Source organism: Rattus norvegicus, chromosome 4 (genome assembly GCF_036323735.1).
Source record: "Rattus norvegicus strain BN/NHsdMcwi chromosome 4, GRCr8, whole genome shotgun sequence".
NCBI classification, from domain to species: Eukaryota; Metazoa; Chordata; class Mammalia; order Rodentia; family Muridae; genus Rattus; species Rattus norvegicus.
In genome coordinates, this window is record NC_086022.1 from 19,397,224 (window position 1) to 19,413,075 (window position 15,852).

Sequence of the window (15,852 nt, forward strand, 5' to 3'; positions counted from 1 at the left end):
GGATTCTGTGAAAGTCTTTCTGGGGACAAGTTAATGGCAAAATGATGAGTCAGCAAGTTCTTTACAAGACAATGCAATATTTCAAAATAAGCCACAGTATTATTGGATTTCCTGTTTTCTACCAAGAATCATGATGTTCCCCCCCATAAAAATTTCCATTACTATTTCAAGTCTGATCACTAAGACATGACTAAGAAGTGAATAAGATTTAGTGGGTTGTGACTAACGTCCTTGCCAACAGACCAGTAGAATCCAGCAGATGGCAGCATAACATAGGGTAAGTTTATGAATCCATTGAGCCATTTAAGGTACTGTAAACTACAAGTCCAGTTTCACAAGCACAGCATGGGAGGAGGAAAGACTGAAAATGGCAGCAAAAGGAGACATTTGCAAAACGGATCCATCAGCAGGGGTGGTGAATGAAATCCCATTACTTGTGCAATTCAGTGAAAGGAATCATAGCTGTGTTGAATTTGGGTAGTTGTTAAGGTTAAACATTGTATGACTGGCATGAGTATGGGCATGTCAGAACAAAGACAGATGGGGAAATCAGATTAAGATGAAGTAATGTCCCCTTAAATCCTCTGATCTACTTTTCATAAATAAATACTGCTGTGATGAATTTCTAAATAATAAACAGATCAAGAGGTTGACAATGTGCCACTTAGACACATCGCTTTATTTTCAGATCATTAAGAAATAGCTGGGTGGGGTGGCACACCCTTGGAGTTCCAGGTCCTCTGGAGGCTGAAGCTGGAGGATAAATAGAGCTAAGGAGTTAGAGTGTAGACTGGGTGTCATAATGAGACTCCCTTTCAAAAGCTAAAGTACTATACTGCTACTAATAAAATATACATTTGCCATCATATAAGGAGAAATTCTAACCTACACTTGCTTACTTTCTCCTCACTTCCATCTCTCTTTACCCCTTCCCTCTAACCAGTATTTATTGAATACTCATTGTGCTCTGGGAATCAACATACAACGATCATACAATAGCTTGAATATCCCAGGCACAGCATTTATTTACTAATGACTATGGGCCAAGATAGGCCAAAATAATTCAGCTGCTGTTGTGCCTAATTCAAGTCTCAGAAGAGAGGGGCTCACCATGGCAAATTCCTCATGAATCTGCAAAGGAGCAGGAGAGGGGAATGGAGTAACCTTGCCACGTCTAAAGTGGCAGAAATAGAGTTCACGGGCATACGTGTATGTAAAAAGCACATTTCTTTCAGAGCCCTGTGCTATCAACTCAAAATTGTCACAACACTCTCAGAGTGTGTAGCAAGGCACCAAGGCACAGTCTTGCAAACAGCCTTTGCAGCTCTACATACTGGTAGCTAGCTGTAGAAAACTGACAGACCGTGCTTGAGATCCACCTGCTATTTTTGCTCTCCTATCTGAAAATAAGCAAAGATTTTTGAGTCTTCCCCCCCCCATTTTGCCTTCTCTTGTGCTCACCAAAGTTTATCTAATGATTTTTATTTTTAAAAAGCCACACGTAACTGTGAAATATGTCAGTCTTCTAAGGTAAGTCAGGATAATACGTTGGGAAGTGATAAAAAAAAGAGCAAAATCTTTCTTCAAGTATTAATACTATACAAATGGCTTCTGTTTGCCTAGCATGCTTATTACAAGACCCTTTGTGTCTCTTGTTTCACTTGATCCTAATAAACATGTTTGCACAGCACATTGAACTATTCTAATACATCTAGTAATCTCTGTACAATAAGTAAATATTTAAATGTGTATTTTGTGTAGCCTGGACTCCCATGCTACACACTTTCCACTGGTGATTCAAAAGTACTTGAAAGAAAGGTACGGGATGTGGGTTTATCTACTCTCACTGCTCACAAGGTTTATTAAGCTGTTGCTTTATTTGCAAGTCTGGTGGTGACCTTGGTGCACAATAGTTTCAACAGAGGTCAAGGCTTACCTGGTCTTTGGTGTAGCACTTGCCTGTCTAACTTTCTTGCCTGTGGTTTTTTTTCCCCCCTGCTCTCCAGGCTTTGTCAATCTACCTAATTTCTTAACTCTCTGCCTCAGGCCAACCTCACTTTCTGTCTCAGAACACACTTGATCATTCTTTTATGAATAAACCATGTGCTCACAAATCTACATTCCCTCAACTGTGGCTGTTGCTTAATGTCTCTGCTTCTCTTTCTGTCCATCAAAACCTACCTAAAATTCCACTATCTCTTCTGGGACTTTCTCAGATCCTTCAAGCCAGAATTTGATACGACATCTGCCCTACATTTGTTTATCCTTCACAGCACTTGTCAAAATGATGTGTAACTTAATTTACTGGAAACCATCCCCTGTACTTACTGGAACTTCTCAGACTGTGTGCTGTGGCCTCTTCCTCCTAGTTTGTACCTTATTTACGAAACTAGCCACACGATCCCTCAAACTTCACGCCTTGCTGTGTTTTCCATGATCTTCCTGGCTATGTCATTTTATAATTCTGTGACCTTGAGAAAATAATTTAACCTCCAAAGATGAATTTGGACTTTTCAGTGACAGTCAAATTCTTTGAATTTGATCAAATCAAATCCCATTTTTAATGTGAAAATTCAAATATAGATGCATTTATATACAAAACTTCACTACTAGGTATGAAATCTTATTCACCCATTAGCTGCACAATGTTCTCAGGGAAATTGACTTTAACTATTAAATCCTGCAGTTCACAGAATTCGTCTGAAATCATGTCTTCACTGCTGGACAAAGTGTATACATTTTATATCTGTTTTGAAATGTAGGGAGATACATTTTTTTCAAATGCTACCGTGTTTGTCTAAAAACCCAAAGGCAGGGGTGGACTCAGACCCAGGCCTGCTATTCCCTACACTGATAGACATGACGAGGGAGGAGACATACTGCTCCAGGTGCTGGACTCTGGATGTCACCAGAAGTTTATCTCACCATCAGGTAAAGCACTGGTGAAAACAGAAGAAAGACCCATCTGTCATCCAGTCATGCACTAAACCTCTTCCTGCCGCATGCAGTTAATTTACTTTGATTCATAACTTTAATTACTTAGCTTGTTCTACTTCACAGGAAAGGCAATAATAATAACAATGTCTGTCGTGGAATCTTTCATCAGTGTTTGGAATCAGAGTCCCAACAGATGTCCACGTCTATAGCACAGTAGGGCTCAATTTCGATTATTTCTGCTGCCTTTCATGGTCTTCCACTTACCTCTTGCTTTTGGAGTCATCTTAAAAAAGATTGTCAATAGGTTTTACATTTAATATTTGTTCTCAAATGCAGGATGAATGGCTAGTGAAAATATCAAATAACTTTTAATAGTAAAATAGATTACAGTAGATAGTAAAAGTTACAAAATTAATAACTCCTCGGTGGAAGTTGTGACTGAGAACTAAGTGATGTTGCTGAATGCTTCGAAATGAGAAACAATATATTTCTGTATGTTTTCAGCCGATTGGAAAACACTGATGAAGCATGTTGTGTGTTAATTGCATCTTATGCTCTGGCCAGTGCTCCAGGAAGTGTTAATACAATGGCTGTTAGTAATCCCTGTTGACAGACCGAAACTGTGGCTCAATATAGTAAGTGACTCAGACGTGGTTTACCTAGTTATGGACAGGAAGAACTAAAAGTCAAGCCAGGACCTGCCACGTTACTAAGGCTACGCTCTGCCCCTGCACTTGGACATAGATCATTTACCATCGGTACAAAAACCGTTTTTAGCAGACTTTACCTGGTTTGACATCACTACAAAGTCTTATTCATTTCAAACATTATTGTCGTTCAGCATCGGGACCTGATAGTACTATGAATGAATGGCTAGGCAGAACATTTTTAAGCTTAAAGTTAAAGATGTTTGCCAAGAATTCTTGTAATGAAAAAAGAACTGCCAGTTAGATTTCAAACTTTAAATGATGACAATGGTCTTTATACTTCTTATCTACCCTTATACTTCAGGTCTTAATTTAATTAATTTATTCCACTAAATAAAAATAATGGCACAAAAGAAGGAAGCAGAGAACTTTAAACCATGAAGACAGACACTTCTGCATGTGTTAGTGCACAGCTCTGATCCTAGCACTTATGAGGCAAAGATGGACTCGGGGCAGCCATTCCATATCAAGAGTTACAGTCACTTAGCACACTGTTCTCTTGCAAGACTTGGGCTCATTCCCCAGCATTGACATAGCTCACAATCATCCTAAGTCAAGTTCCGTGGTATGCAATGTCGTTTTCTGACTTCCATAGGTACCAGACATGCATCTGGTGCACATACATACATACATACATACATACATACATACATACATACATTCAACACACCCATCCACGAACAAAGAAATAAGTTTTAAAAAAGAGAAGAAGTTTGAAGTCAGACTAAACTATGTAGAAGACTGTCTAAAATAAAACACAGAACTAGAGTTTAAAACAATTAATCCCCTGTCCTCTTTTTCTAAAATGAAAAGGCAAGGCCATCTCTAGAAGGCACTGCTTAAAAGGGGAAATCAAAATTAAAATGATGTAAATGAATTAATTTCTTACATTTTCCTGATCACTGATTTGTCTCACTTTGGTTACTGTCTTAATCTATTGCTGTGAAGAGACATGACCAAGGCAAATCTTATAAAAGAAAACATTTAACTGAGACTTGCTTACAGTTCCAGAGGCTTTGTCCATTATCATCATGGTGTGATGCAAGGTGGAGGGCACAGCAGGCATCCTGCTGGAGAAGTAGTTGAGAGCTACATGCTACATACTGGTACACAGGCAGAGAGAAAGAGAGAGAGAGAGAGAGAGAGAGAGAGAGAGAGAGAGAGAGAGAGAGAGAGGGAGGAGGGTGGTTGGGGCTGGCATGGGTTTCTGAAATCTCAAAGCCTACCTCCAGAAGCACATTTCCCCCAACAAAGCCATACCTCCTAATCCTCCTCAAATAGAAGAATTTGCCCCTTTAATGAGTAAGCATTCAAATCCATGGGCCATTCTTATTCAAACCACCATAACTGCTCACAGTATCCGCGCAGAAAACCATTGCACTTTGCCTGTGTGTTTTGTGCAATATTAATCACTATTGACTTCAGGGACAGTAACCAGATACAATCTTATTAGATGAGGAGACTCTTGTTTCCTTTATTTTCTTCAATAAACATATTTTGTTTGTATTATTCTTTTTATTTTTGACATTGTAACATGTTATATGATTGTCTCCTTTCCCTTTCTCCCTTTCAACCCTTCCCATGTATTCCAACCCCACTTTCATTGAGGCCTCCATTGAGGCAATTTGTACTTTTAGACACAGGAGTAATCAAGCACAATAATAAAAAAAGAAATTTTATATATAATACATCTAAGGTTAGTTCACATATAAAGCAGACACACACACACACACACACACACACACACACACACACACACACACCTGGTTGTTTTTCTTTAGTGTTGCCAATGCCTTTCCAAATGGAATCATGTACATATCTCTTCAGTTATTCTGTATTTATTTCCTATTAGAGTTGGACAAGGACTGAATCTCAAAAATGGTTGACTGGAAGTGCACCAGTTACACATGCAGCTTAGTTTTTAAGGATTTGTTATTGTGGCATAATACATATAAATATAAATGATCAAACACATGTCTAACATGTAGCTTCCAGACACAGCAATAGACTTTATTAACCGGGCATACTTGAGAGAGGTGACTTAATCACAGTCCCCATGCCTGCAATTTAGGATTAATACCTAGTCTCACAAATAGACCTTGAACACTAGAAGGTTCCAGCTACATAATAAATATTTCCATCTCCCATATGTTCGAGGGAACAGTTATTATTAGTTCATATAGAGAAGATGCTACCATCATGCCCGTTATGGTTGGTAAAATGAAGATGTCTCTCTTCCCCTTAATTTCTCCCTTACAGAGAAGGCTCTATATCTATTGTTATCAATCTACAGTTTCAACATTAACTGTTCTATATGTAATTTGGTATCATTGGCAGATTGATTGCATTTGTATTTTACTATACTAAGAAGTTACACTCTCCAGTGTGTCTTTATGCAAGATTATATTCCCAACTACTCAGAAGGCTAGGCAGGGAGACCACAGCTTAAGGCCAGATTTAACACATTAGAAAGGCTCTGCTGCACAACACTTTGTAAAAAGAAATGTAGGGCTTTGCTTATTGGCAGAGTGTTTGCCTGGCACGGGTGAGGCCCAAGGTTTAATTTCCTAGGCCACAAAAATAAATTATCACTCAATATATTTTCCTTTATCCTTTGTAATGATACAGACTTAGTAGGATTTTAGTGAAGAATAGTTCTTTACATGAGTCTGTCAGCGTTCTCTGGGCAATTAATTAATGTATGATCATTTACAGCTCTACTTCTTATGTTGACAGTCAAGCTTTTCTATGAAGAAGATAGAAATAACAAAAGAAATTTAGTTCAAAAGGTAGAGATAGGCAGTTATCAAATGGATGTCACAGAGAGAACTCTCCTTTCTTAGCCAATTCAGGGAGAGCTCACTGCAATCCATACATTTCTCCTCTCTGCTTCTGCTTCATAAAAGTAAAGAGCCGATGTATCCTTGAGCACACACTCATAACCCTAGCACTTCATCTTCTGAAGAGCAGACATCATCAATTTGTGTGTATCCTGTGCCGTCTAGTAAAACCCTGCTTCAAAATAAAGGCAGAAGGCCACATACGCTGGCACAAATGGCCAGTGAGTTTATAAGGCGGAAGCAGGAAGGTTCTCAGGGTTACACAATCTCTAGCTACATATGGTGCTCAAGGTCAGGCGAGTTATCAGAGAACCTGTATTAAAAATCAAACTAGACCAAAGCAAAAACCATAAGAGGACAGTTATTAAAGTCATCTGTTGCTTCTATAGGTACAGTGTTCTTCAAACAATGACCTTAGTGGTGCATGACTAGTCGTAAGAAGTAAGATTAAAGTATTTTGTTTATTATATATAAGCATGAATCTCACTTGGTTGGGAATATTTTCTATGCTTTACATTCCCTAGAGGACAAAATGGCAGGTCGGAGGGCAAGCCAAGAGATTGACTGTAAAAGGACAAAGCAAAGCAAAATCCTGGGATGCTCCATCTGACTGCTTCTGTGGTATAAGCATCACCCACTGTGATGTACTTCAGTCTACCCAAGACTCATCAGAAGAAAGACATTCCTAAAAATTTATACTGGGCTTTAATTATTTAAAGTGAATTAATTGCAAAGTATTCTATGTGATACATAATAATAAGTGTTGTTGTTTTGGTGTGAGAAATCTAGCTTTGGAAAAGTAGTGTGTCAGTGAGTATAGTCGGGGAGCAAGCACAGAGAGCTAGAACCTACCAGGATAGCTTTAAAGTTCATTTTTAAAGTTCAGATTCAGTAAAAGAAATAAAGACGTACAGATTTTGCCAGTCCATGCACTAATGTCTCTTTTCAGTTCTTCACTGATAGGATAAAGCCTTTTCATTGTGCTGATACGCATCATGAAATATGGATGTGCTACCCAGAAGAACTGATGAAAAGGTTGGACAGAGTTATTTACAGACTTTCTCTCTTCTATGCTTTATGTTGAAATGGGAATAACAACCATAGTTACAAATTAGAATGATTTAAAGTTTTTACCGTCTTCCCTTCTGTCAAAATAGATATTAGTCCTGGAATTTTTATTATGAGCTCAATTTGCTGCACACTGTCTCTGGAATTTTGATTCATGATTCCTCTGGGGAATTGTATTTGCAGGAAACAGTGTCTAGCCAGTTACCTCATTGTCTCTTTAGACAACATACATTTAAGTTGAAGAGTTTAATTCAGTTCATGAAAGATGACTTAGTGTCTCTCTTCTTCTCTACCTGAGGAAGAATTTCTAGATGAGGAGACATGAGGTGATCAGGAAACACTTCACAGTGTTTCTGTTTCCTCTCATCAGACCTCTCATCATCAGTTTGGGCTCGCTTGTTATTAACCTTTTTACTAAGTTCTTCTGTTTTAAAAGCGAGTCCATCTTGCTTCCGTTCCTTCAGGAATTGTGTTAGTTATTCTAACGTCTATCTTGCCAAGTGTCACCACATTTGAGGAGTGTTTTACAGTGTTCTCAGTGGCTCTGTAGCCTGTCTTCTTTGTTTATGTTGTACAAAGGGGAACATATTTGTTCATGGAAAAATATTTTTTACAAATTCAGAGGCAGTTACATACTGCTGTTTTGTAATCTGGATTCCATAGCATTTTTTTTCTTTTACAACTCTCTGTGATGGAATATAAAATTTTACATGTGCATGTCTTTTTCTGCATAGAAGGAGCATAGACTTCAGATTCTGCAACAGTTCATGAGCTCCCACCTTTCCCAATTAAAAAGTGTCACATGTCCTCCTTATAACATATGGCATTCGTCCTCTGACAAATATGTACTTTTGCCATACTTGGCACTGTAAAATATGCAGACGTCTGCAGACTGTCTTCTATAAATTATAATTTCTGAGATGCCCCGTGTATATTCTGAAAAACTAAAAGAAACTTTTACTAATCTCTTTCTGCATTTCAAATTAATTTTAGGATGGAGATGTATTCTATACTATTTATAATATAATTGAATAAAATTTTATTGCTTTAAGCTTTTTATCATTATAACTTCATTTCTCTAAAACTCACAGGCAGATGTTGCTAGCAATATAGGTTTTAAGAATGTTCTATTTTTGTAATGGATTTGTAATTGTATTTTAAAAGCAGTCAAAATTCTGGCAAATATATTTTGACCACTTAAAATATTCTAAATTTCTCATATCTAATTTAACATTTTAAGATGAAAGATTGTCTTAATAATAATAAGAGATAGTTTATAATAATATGGCTAAGTCCTAAATTTTTTCTTTCCAATGATGTATTGTGTTCCTATATTTGACCTTTTTTGGGCAAAATTCATGAAAATTTTTATTATATGTGTATGTGAATATGCATGTATATATATGATGTAACAAAGTCTTATTTTCAGGTCTTCTTTATCCCTGTCATTACTATAAAAGATTAACAGCAATTGTGGGTGTTTCTTCCACAATCTGCCAATAGCCACTGAGCCCTTAAAACCACTATAAAACATGGAAACCTTTTGTCTGGCACAAATATTTCATCACCTGGTTGAAGGGCCTTCATAAAGGAAAATAAAGTCTATATTCCTTAAGTTAACACATTGACCTTTCAGAATGGTCCATTTGAATCTCCTACAATTCTGAAAAAAAAACTGTCTGTTATTGAAGCCATTTTTAGTCAAATGCTTTTATTAACCATTTTACTTTAACTTATTCAATGCTGTATGCCAACAGATAGCACAGAATTTGCTCATGAATTTAATAGACAAATAAAGACACAGTTGAATTTTAACTGATGATTTTATACTTTTGTTGAATTAAATAGAGCTGGTCAATTGTTCTTTTAACAAACCTTTAGAAATACCCTATATTTAAGAATTATTTTATGTAGATGTTTGTGAATATATGTATAGTCATACTTAAGCACGTACATTGAAGTTAGAGCTGTTTGAGTAGCATTTTTTTTTCTTCCTCTATAAACAAGTTGAACTGCAGAGCTGGTAAGGCTATTTCTGGTTTCATAGCATTTTTTCCATAAAGAGAAGTACACATTTCTCATTGTGTAGACCTATGTGTTATGCAAGTATAGATACAAACATTAACCTGGATGGAGTTTTTAAGAGAAAATCAATTATACCTTTCTATGTCACAAGTTGGAAATCATTTCCAGATAGGTTTAATTGCCCTACTTCCTTTAGAAAGCCTAATATGCATTACCAAGGGAAGTGTATGGATTCCAAGACCACTTAGCTCTGCTAAAAATTAAAAAATATCCTGTATGTTTTGCTATAGAATTTGTTTATTTTGTCTATTACATATTAGTATGATGGCTTTTGCTTTGCTTGACTTTGCCTTCTTAACCTTTGGGATGACAGAAATTTGGGTGTAAACACAAGTTGTGAGGGATGTTTTTAGACATCAATAACAATGAGGCTAAAATAATCTCCCACAGAGAAGCATGGACCAGCAAAGTAGAATGATTCGGAACAAGGAAGTGAGATTCATATTGACCCAGGAAGGAGAAATAGTATATGCTCTTTAAAATACTACTCTAATGTCTGACCACATTACCAACAAAATAGGCCTTTCACAATGTTTACCTGACTTATAAAATGATTCAGATGGTGGCTCACAACCATCTGTAATAGGACAGCTACAGTGTACTTATATATAATAAATCTTTTTTAAAAAATGATTCAGTAAGTGTTCATGGAATGTGAAAGTTTGATGCGTACACACACTGGGGTGAGTAGAGAAAATAAAAACTGATTTCTGATAACCAGAAGAATATTACTATTTAAAACTCATAGCTCATGAAGATTGATTGGACAAAATGTATGACTAGAATCTCTGACACAGAAGACAAAGCTTCAATCGATGGGCACAACTCTTTTAATTATGAAGACTGTGTTGGAAAAAGAATTCCGGTATCAGAATATGAATCTTTTCATAAGACACATAGCTTCGTTAAGCATTTGGAGAGTACTGTGTCCTTATAATTCACTTTTCTTCTAGTTAAAATATTAAAATTTGTATTATGTTTTTCTATAGCTAAAAACTAAACTTACCTGTAAAGTCAATAAATGGGATTTTGCTATAACTTATTTAACAAAGGACTAATGTCATTTCAAGTTCGTCTCTTTGGAGTACCATCGTTACATGGGGAATATCAAAGACCTGTTACTGAGGTCATGGATATGCATAGGCAACTTGGCTGTTTAAACTTAACTTGTCTGAAGTCCTGCACAAATCAATTCTACCATAACATTTGCTATTTATTTGAGTATCATTAATCTCTACCAAACACCATGAATTTATCTGCTGTGAAATCACTATAACTTCAGGTCTTTCCTAACATACAAGCCTTCAGCTTCCAGACAGCTCCTCATCTCCTGTTCCAACAGTTCACATATTTACCAATCACACTCTTCTTTGTCAGTGAGCTACATGCTCAACCCTCTTTGTGGCAATAGGGAAAACAGCTTACAGTATCACTACCTTGGGATTCATTTTATTCTTCCTGGGATAATTGATGCCTACCCCTTGAAAAGTTTTCATCTCTTTGCATGAAAATATTAACAGTAATATCTTTTTAAAAAACTGCATTTTATTTTCCTCTACAATGGAAAAACTAAAGAGTTCCCATGAAAACTTACTTTATTTTCAAGCTCAAATATTGAAAGAAGTGTACCATAATTTGACACTATGCAGTATTTATAAGCTACACTAAATTTATTAAATTAAGGACCAAATGTGTTGTTTGTGTTTCTTCAAAATGCATAGGTTATTCAATCCTAAGCAACAATTTAAGAGTGCCAGGAGGCAGGGGTCTTCTTTGTGGTGTGATTAGATCTCAGATGTAGAGCCTCCATGAATGGTGTTAGTGCCCTCACTAGAAAGCTAGAAAAGCTCCCTTGCCTTCTTTTTACTATGTGAGGAGATGTTGTTAAGAAGAAAACCTTTTGGTTAAAAAATTTGTTCTGCTTAGCTTCACTATGAAGCGCTGGCTGACCTTGAACTTCCTGCTCAGTCTAGCCTGCAACTCAAGAGAGGCACGTGCCACCAAGCCTTGCCTAAATGGAAATCTTGGACCAGGAAAGAAGAGTGTATCCATCTAGCTCAGCCTTTCCATTAATCTTGTATACTCCAGCTCCATCCTGTGAAATTTAAGTGTTACTTGGGTCAGTCTCTCCTTTTATGGAACTGTTGCTTGAACCAAGACAGCACACCTGTCCTACCTTCCTGTGAGTCTAAAGGTTTCAAAAAAAAAAGCTACGAGGTATCTTATAAGCATAAAATGATTCTTTTGCCATAATAAAATATTAAATATTACCGGCTATTAATTTAAACAGAGAAAAAAACACACCATGATTGTAATCAGAACTATTGAGAATTCTAAACAGCAAAGTTTACCACAATGCTTGTTTTTGATGTATTTATCTCTTTAACACTGACAGCTGTCAGCTCCAATAGTTTCTCCTTATTGTGAAGATGAGAATTTGATTCTATCAAAAGTAATTATTTCCTTTAGTGTTTTTCCAGCCCCAAACCACAGGGAAACTCCTATGAGAGTTCCTAAGAACTTCCTAGGAGAGTAATTCAAACTACTTCAGAATCCCAGGTCACCGCTTTTACTTACAGGAGTTGTAGTAGTTGTTTTCATGGAAGAAGTTGGCCGTGTTGTAGTCCAGGGAAGCACATGAATTATGACTGTAGTGGTGGATGTCAGCTGACTAGCTGCATTCCCGCCTAGTTCGTCGGTGACTTCAATAAGTAACTGGAAAGTCAATACATCTTGAGCTCCTTCTAATAGATCATACTGGAAATCTTGCCTGGTGGCCAGAAGTGGAGACTCAACCCCTTCTCTCCAAAGTGTGAACTGATTGTTTTTGTTTCCTAAGAATAATGAGGTAATAAAATAATGGAAACCATATTGCGAATGGTTATTTCCATTTCTTTTCTTAAGTTCCTAAGGAAGATGTATGTTATGATATGTTCCCAACAGTTGCAAAATATCCAATGTGAGAATCTTACGGAACAGCATGGAAGTGACCAAGTTGAACTCACATGCTTTACCTACCTTCTATGATTGAATAGCTTAGATGATCCTGTGGAGAGTCCTTGTCTGAACACCTGAGGCGAACGATAGGACCCCTAAAGGTGGCGAAAATCTGAGTCTCTACGTGTGGCGGTGTGCATACTGGAGGCTCGTCATTTACATTCTACAACAAAAGGACATTTTCTTAGGTTATGTCATGCTTCCAAAACAGTCTCACCATAGACAAATTAGTCACTTTCAACTTTTTATTGTGTATGCTGTTGGCCTTGATAATTTCAAGTAAACTATAGAAATCTCTCTCTCTCTCTCTCTCTCTCTCTCTCTCTCTCTCTCTCTCTCACACACACACACACACTCACACACACACACACACACTCACACACACACACACACACACACACACACATGCTCGAGAGACAGAGAGAGGCAGAGACAGAGAGAGACAGAGACAGACAGAGGAGATTCTGCACCTCTGCAATTTCCCCCAATTTTCCTGAAATTTTCCCAGACAATTTATTTCTCCACATATTCTTCTGCTTAGTCACTCACCTGTCCCTTTTTCTTGACTTTCGAGCTTATGAAATCAAACAGGTACAATAGACAGCTGATAGTATTGGTTTGACCTTATAGCCATTCCTCCATGAACAATCAATTTAGGAAACATGACTATTTAATTTTCTAAAACCCCATACTAAGAAGCCCTAGAGTTGTGTTGAGGAGGTTTACAATTTCGCTTTGGAGTGATAATCACAACTGTACAACTTGTAAGGGGAAAAAATGAAATGGTAGGGACAGAATCCATTAATTGGTTTGAGCTTCTCACAAATTTGGAAGGATTCAATTAATCTATGTTCTTAATACAGATTAACACACACACAAAAGTAAACATGTTTTAAGAAGAGCCAAGCAAATATTTTTCAGGAAGCAATTATCTAAGCACTTTTATAATTGCTCTTCTTATATGTGCCTCACTTGAAGTAAGGACTCTAAGCAAAGCTCTCTGAGTAAACTTCCGGGACTGTAATTCTCTACACTCGTTTTGATACCCCCATTCCATCTTGACGCTCTGGGAACATTTTGGAAGAAGAAATTCTTAGTTCACCAACATTATTATAACCAGCTTTTAAGCTTGTTCTTAAATTAAGCAAAGGGGACACTGCCAACCTTGAATCATCAGTTTCTTATTTTGAGGTGCTGTTTCTATGGTTTGGAATTTAATATATCATTCCAATCTTGCTTGCCAGAATTAATTTTGGCAAAAGACCATCATTTTCTTAAATAACTGAATCTCCAATTACATTAGGACATAGCATATTTGTGTTACTAAATTATTATTCTTTATGGAAATTTAGCCAATACAAGGTATACAAGAAAACAAAAACTGTGGTTTTAGTTGTCCATACACCTTAAAAATTAGAATCACTATAATTCTGGAACAAACATACTCTGAAATGTTATTTATGTATTTATTAATAAAATTTCAATAAGTAAGAAGAAACTTAGCCAATGTGTTTGGTAATTTCTTTAAAACCTGTTCCCAATTAAAGAGAAATAAATTGAGTTGCAATTATCTTTAAACAATCTGGAAAGGCATTTTCAATCCCTGTGTTGCTATGCTGTTACCCAAGGTAGTTATTAAATAAAACACACTATTTAAATTTTCTTAATTCCTAATAAATAAAACAAACTCCCTATACATGAAATATAAGTTAGCAATATTTATCTTATTTCATCTGAAATAGTATATAGATTATCTTTACATACAGAAGTCCATCATGTTACTTAAATGCAGGAGTTGGACACATGCTTCAGCAGGTAAGACCATTCACTCTTTTTAAAGGAGGACCCAGGTTCAGTTCCAAGCACCTCTATGACAAATCACAACCATCCATAAATTAACTTCCTGAACATCAAACACATTTGTCTGATGTTGTGGGACATCAGGTATGCACACACTGTGTGTACATACAGGTAAAAAGGATAAATGTAAACTGGATCACATAAATAAGTAAATCGTTGTGTTTTTAAACATAAATATGGTAAATTTTGACAAACTGGGAAGCTGTAGATCCTTTGCTTAATATGATTTAGACTCTAAATTTTAGAATAAGACAAAAAATCCTAAGTGCATCATTTATCAAGTTGGGTGCCCTTGTGTTTGGTGCACAGATGTTTAGAATTGTAATGTTCTTGTGGATTTTTTCCCCTGACTGATGGTGTAATATCCTTCCCTACCTCTTCTGATTAGTGTTGGTCGGAAGTTTATTTTGTCAATCTAGCACTGAAAGGGGGCTTGGACAGCAGGGTCTCATCCCTATCCAAGAAGCAATTTGCAACTTATACCTGTTAGGAAAAAGAAAATCAGTTCTTTTCCAGTGAGGAAACTAGGTATATTATCACACTCCAAGACGGAGCCCAGCCCTGGAATATTGTCAACACAGAATGTACTCCATGTTTTTACTGAATGTGCCTGTGTGTGCGTGCAGGCATGTGTGTGTGTGTGTGTGTGTGCGCGCGCGCATGTGTGTGTGTGCGCGCGCGCCCACGTGTATGTGTGTATGTGTGTGTATGTGTGTGTGACTAGGGATAGGGGAAAATCGGATAATAATACATTATATGAAAAATAACGAACAGATTTGTAAGGAAGAAGAATGGCAGGACACATGGTGAAATGGTCAGGTCAGAGCAGATATGATATAAAAAGCATTGGTATTCTTAATGAGCTTCATTCTGTTTGTACAAATATGATATTTAATAACTTAAACCTGAAAAGTTCTCTGACAAAGTAGGTTCACTCTTGCCTCCCCTGGGCTGGAAATATATATATATATATATATATATATATATATATATATATATAATATTTATATTCCATTTAACTATTATTATATCAGATATAATATACATTATAACTAAAAATACATGTTAAATATATATTATATGTAAAATGACATTTATTTATATATATAAATTTCAAGGAAGAAGAAATTATAGCATGTAAACTTCTGAAATATTTTAAAGATGGAATGTAAACAAACTGCCACTGAAACCGTATTTTGTCTGCTCCCCTTGATGCTGATTGTAATGGTCAACTTGCTAGAGTCTTAGTGCTGTGTTCTGCTTCTTCACATTGAATAAGGTGTGGCCAGCTCCTCCCTTTTTACTTCCCCTCCATCATAGGCTCTGTGTGGATGTGCAACCCAAAGGAAGCCTTTTTC

The 15,852-nt window shown here is 36.6% G+C and overlaps 1 protein-coding gene across 1 annotated transcript in view; it reads right to left on the reverse strand.

Annotated features, from left to right (window-relative positions):
• Positions 1-15,852, reverse strand: part of Cdhr17 (cadherin related family member 17) — a 97,405-nt gene that overhangs the window by 14,281 nt on the left and 67,272 nt on the right. The window contains exons 18-19 of the mRNA XM_063286908.1: positions 12,656-12,797; positions 12,215-12,471 (exon numbers count right to left, since the gene is read on the reverse strand). Of these exons, the coding sequence (XP_063142978.1) occupies positions 12,215-12,471; positions 12,656-12,797 (399 nt within the window). The remainder of the gene's footprint in view (positions 1-12,214; positions 12,472-12,655; positions 12,798-15,852) is intronic.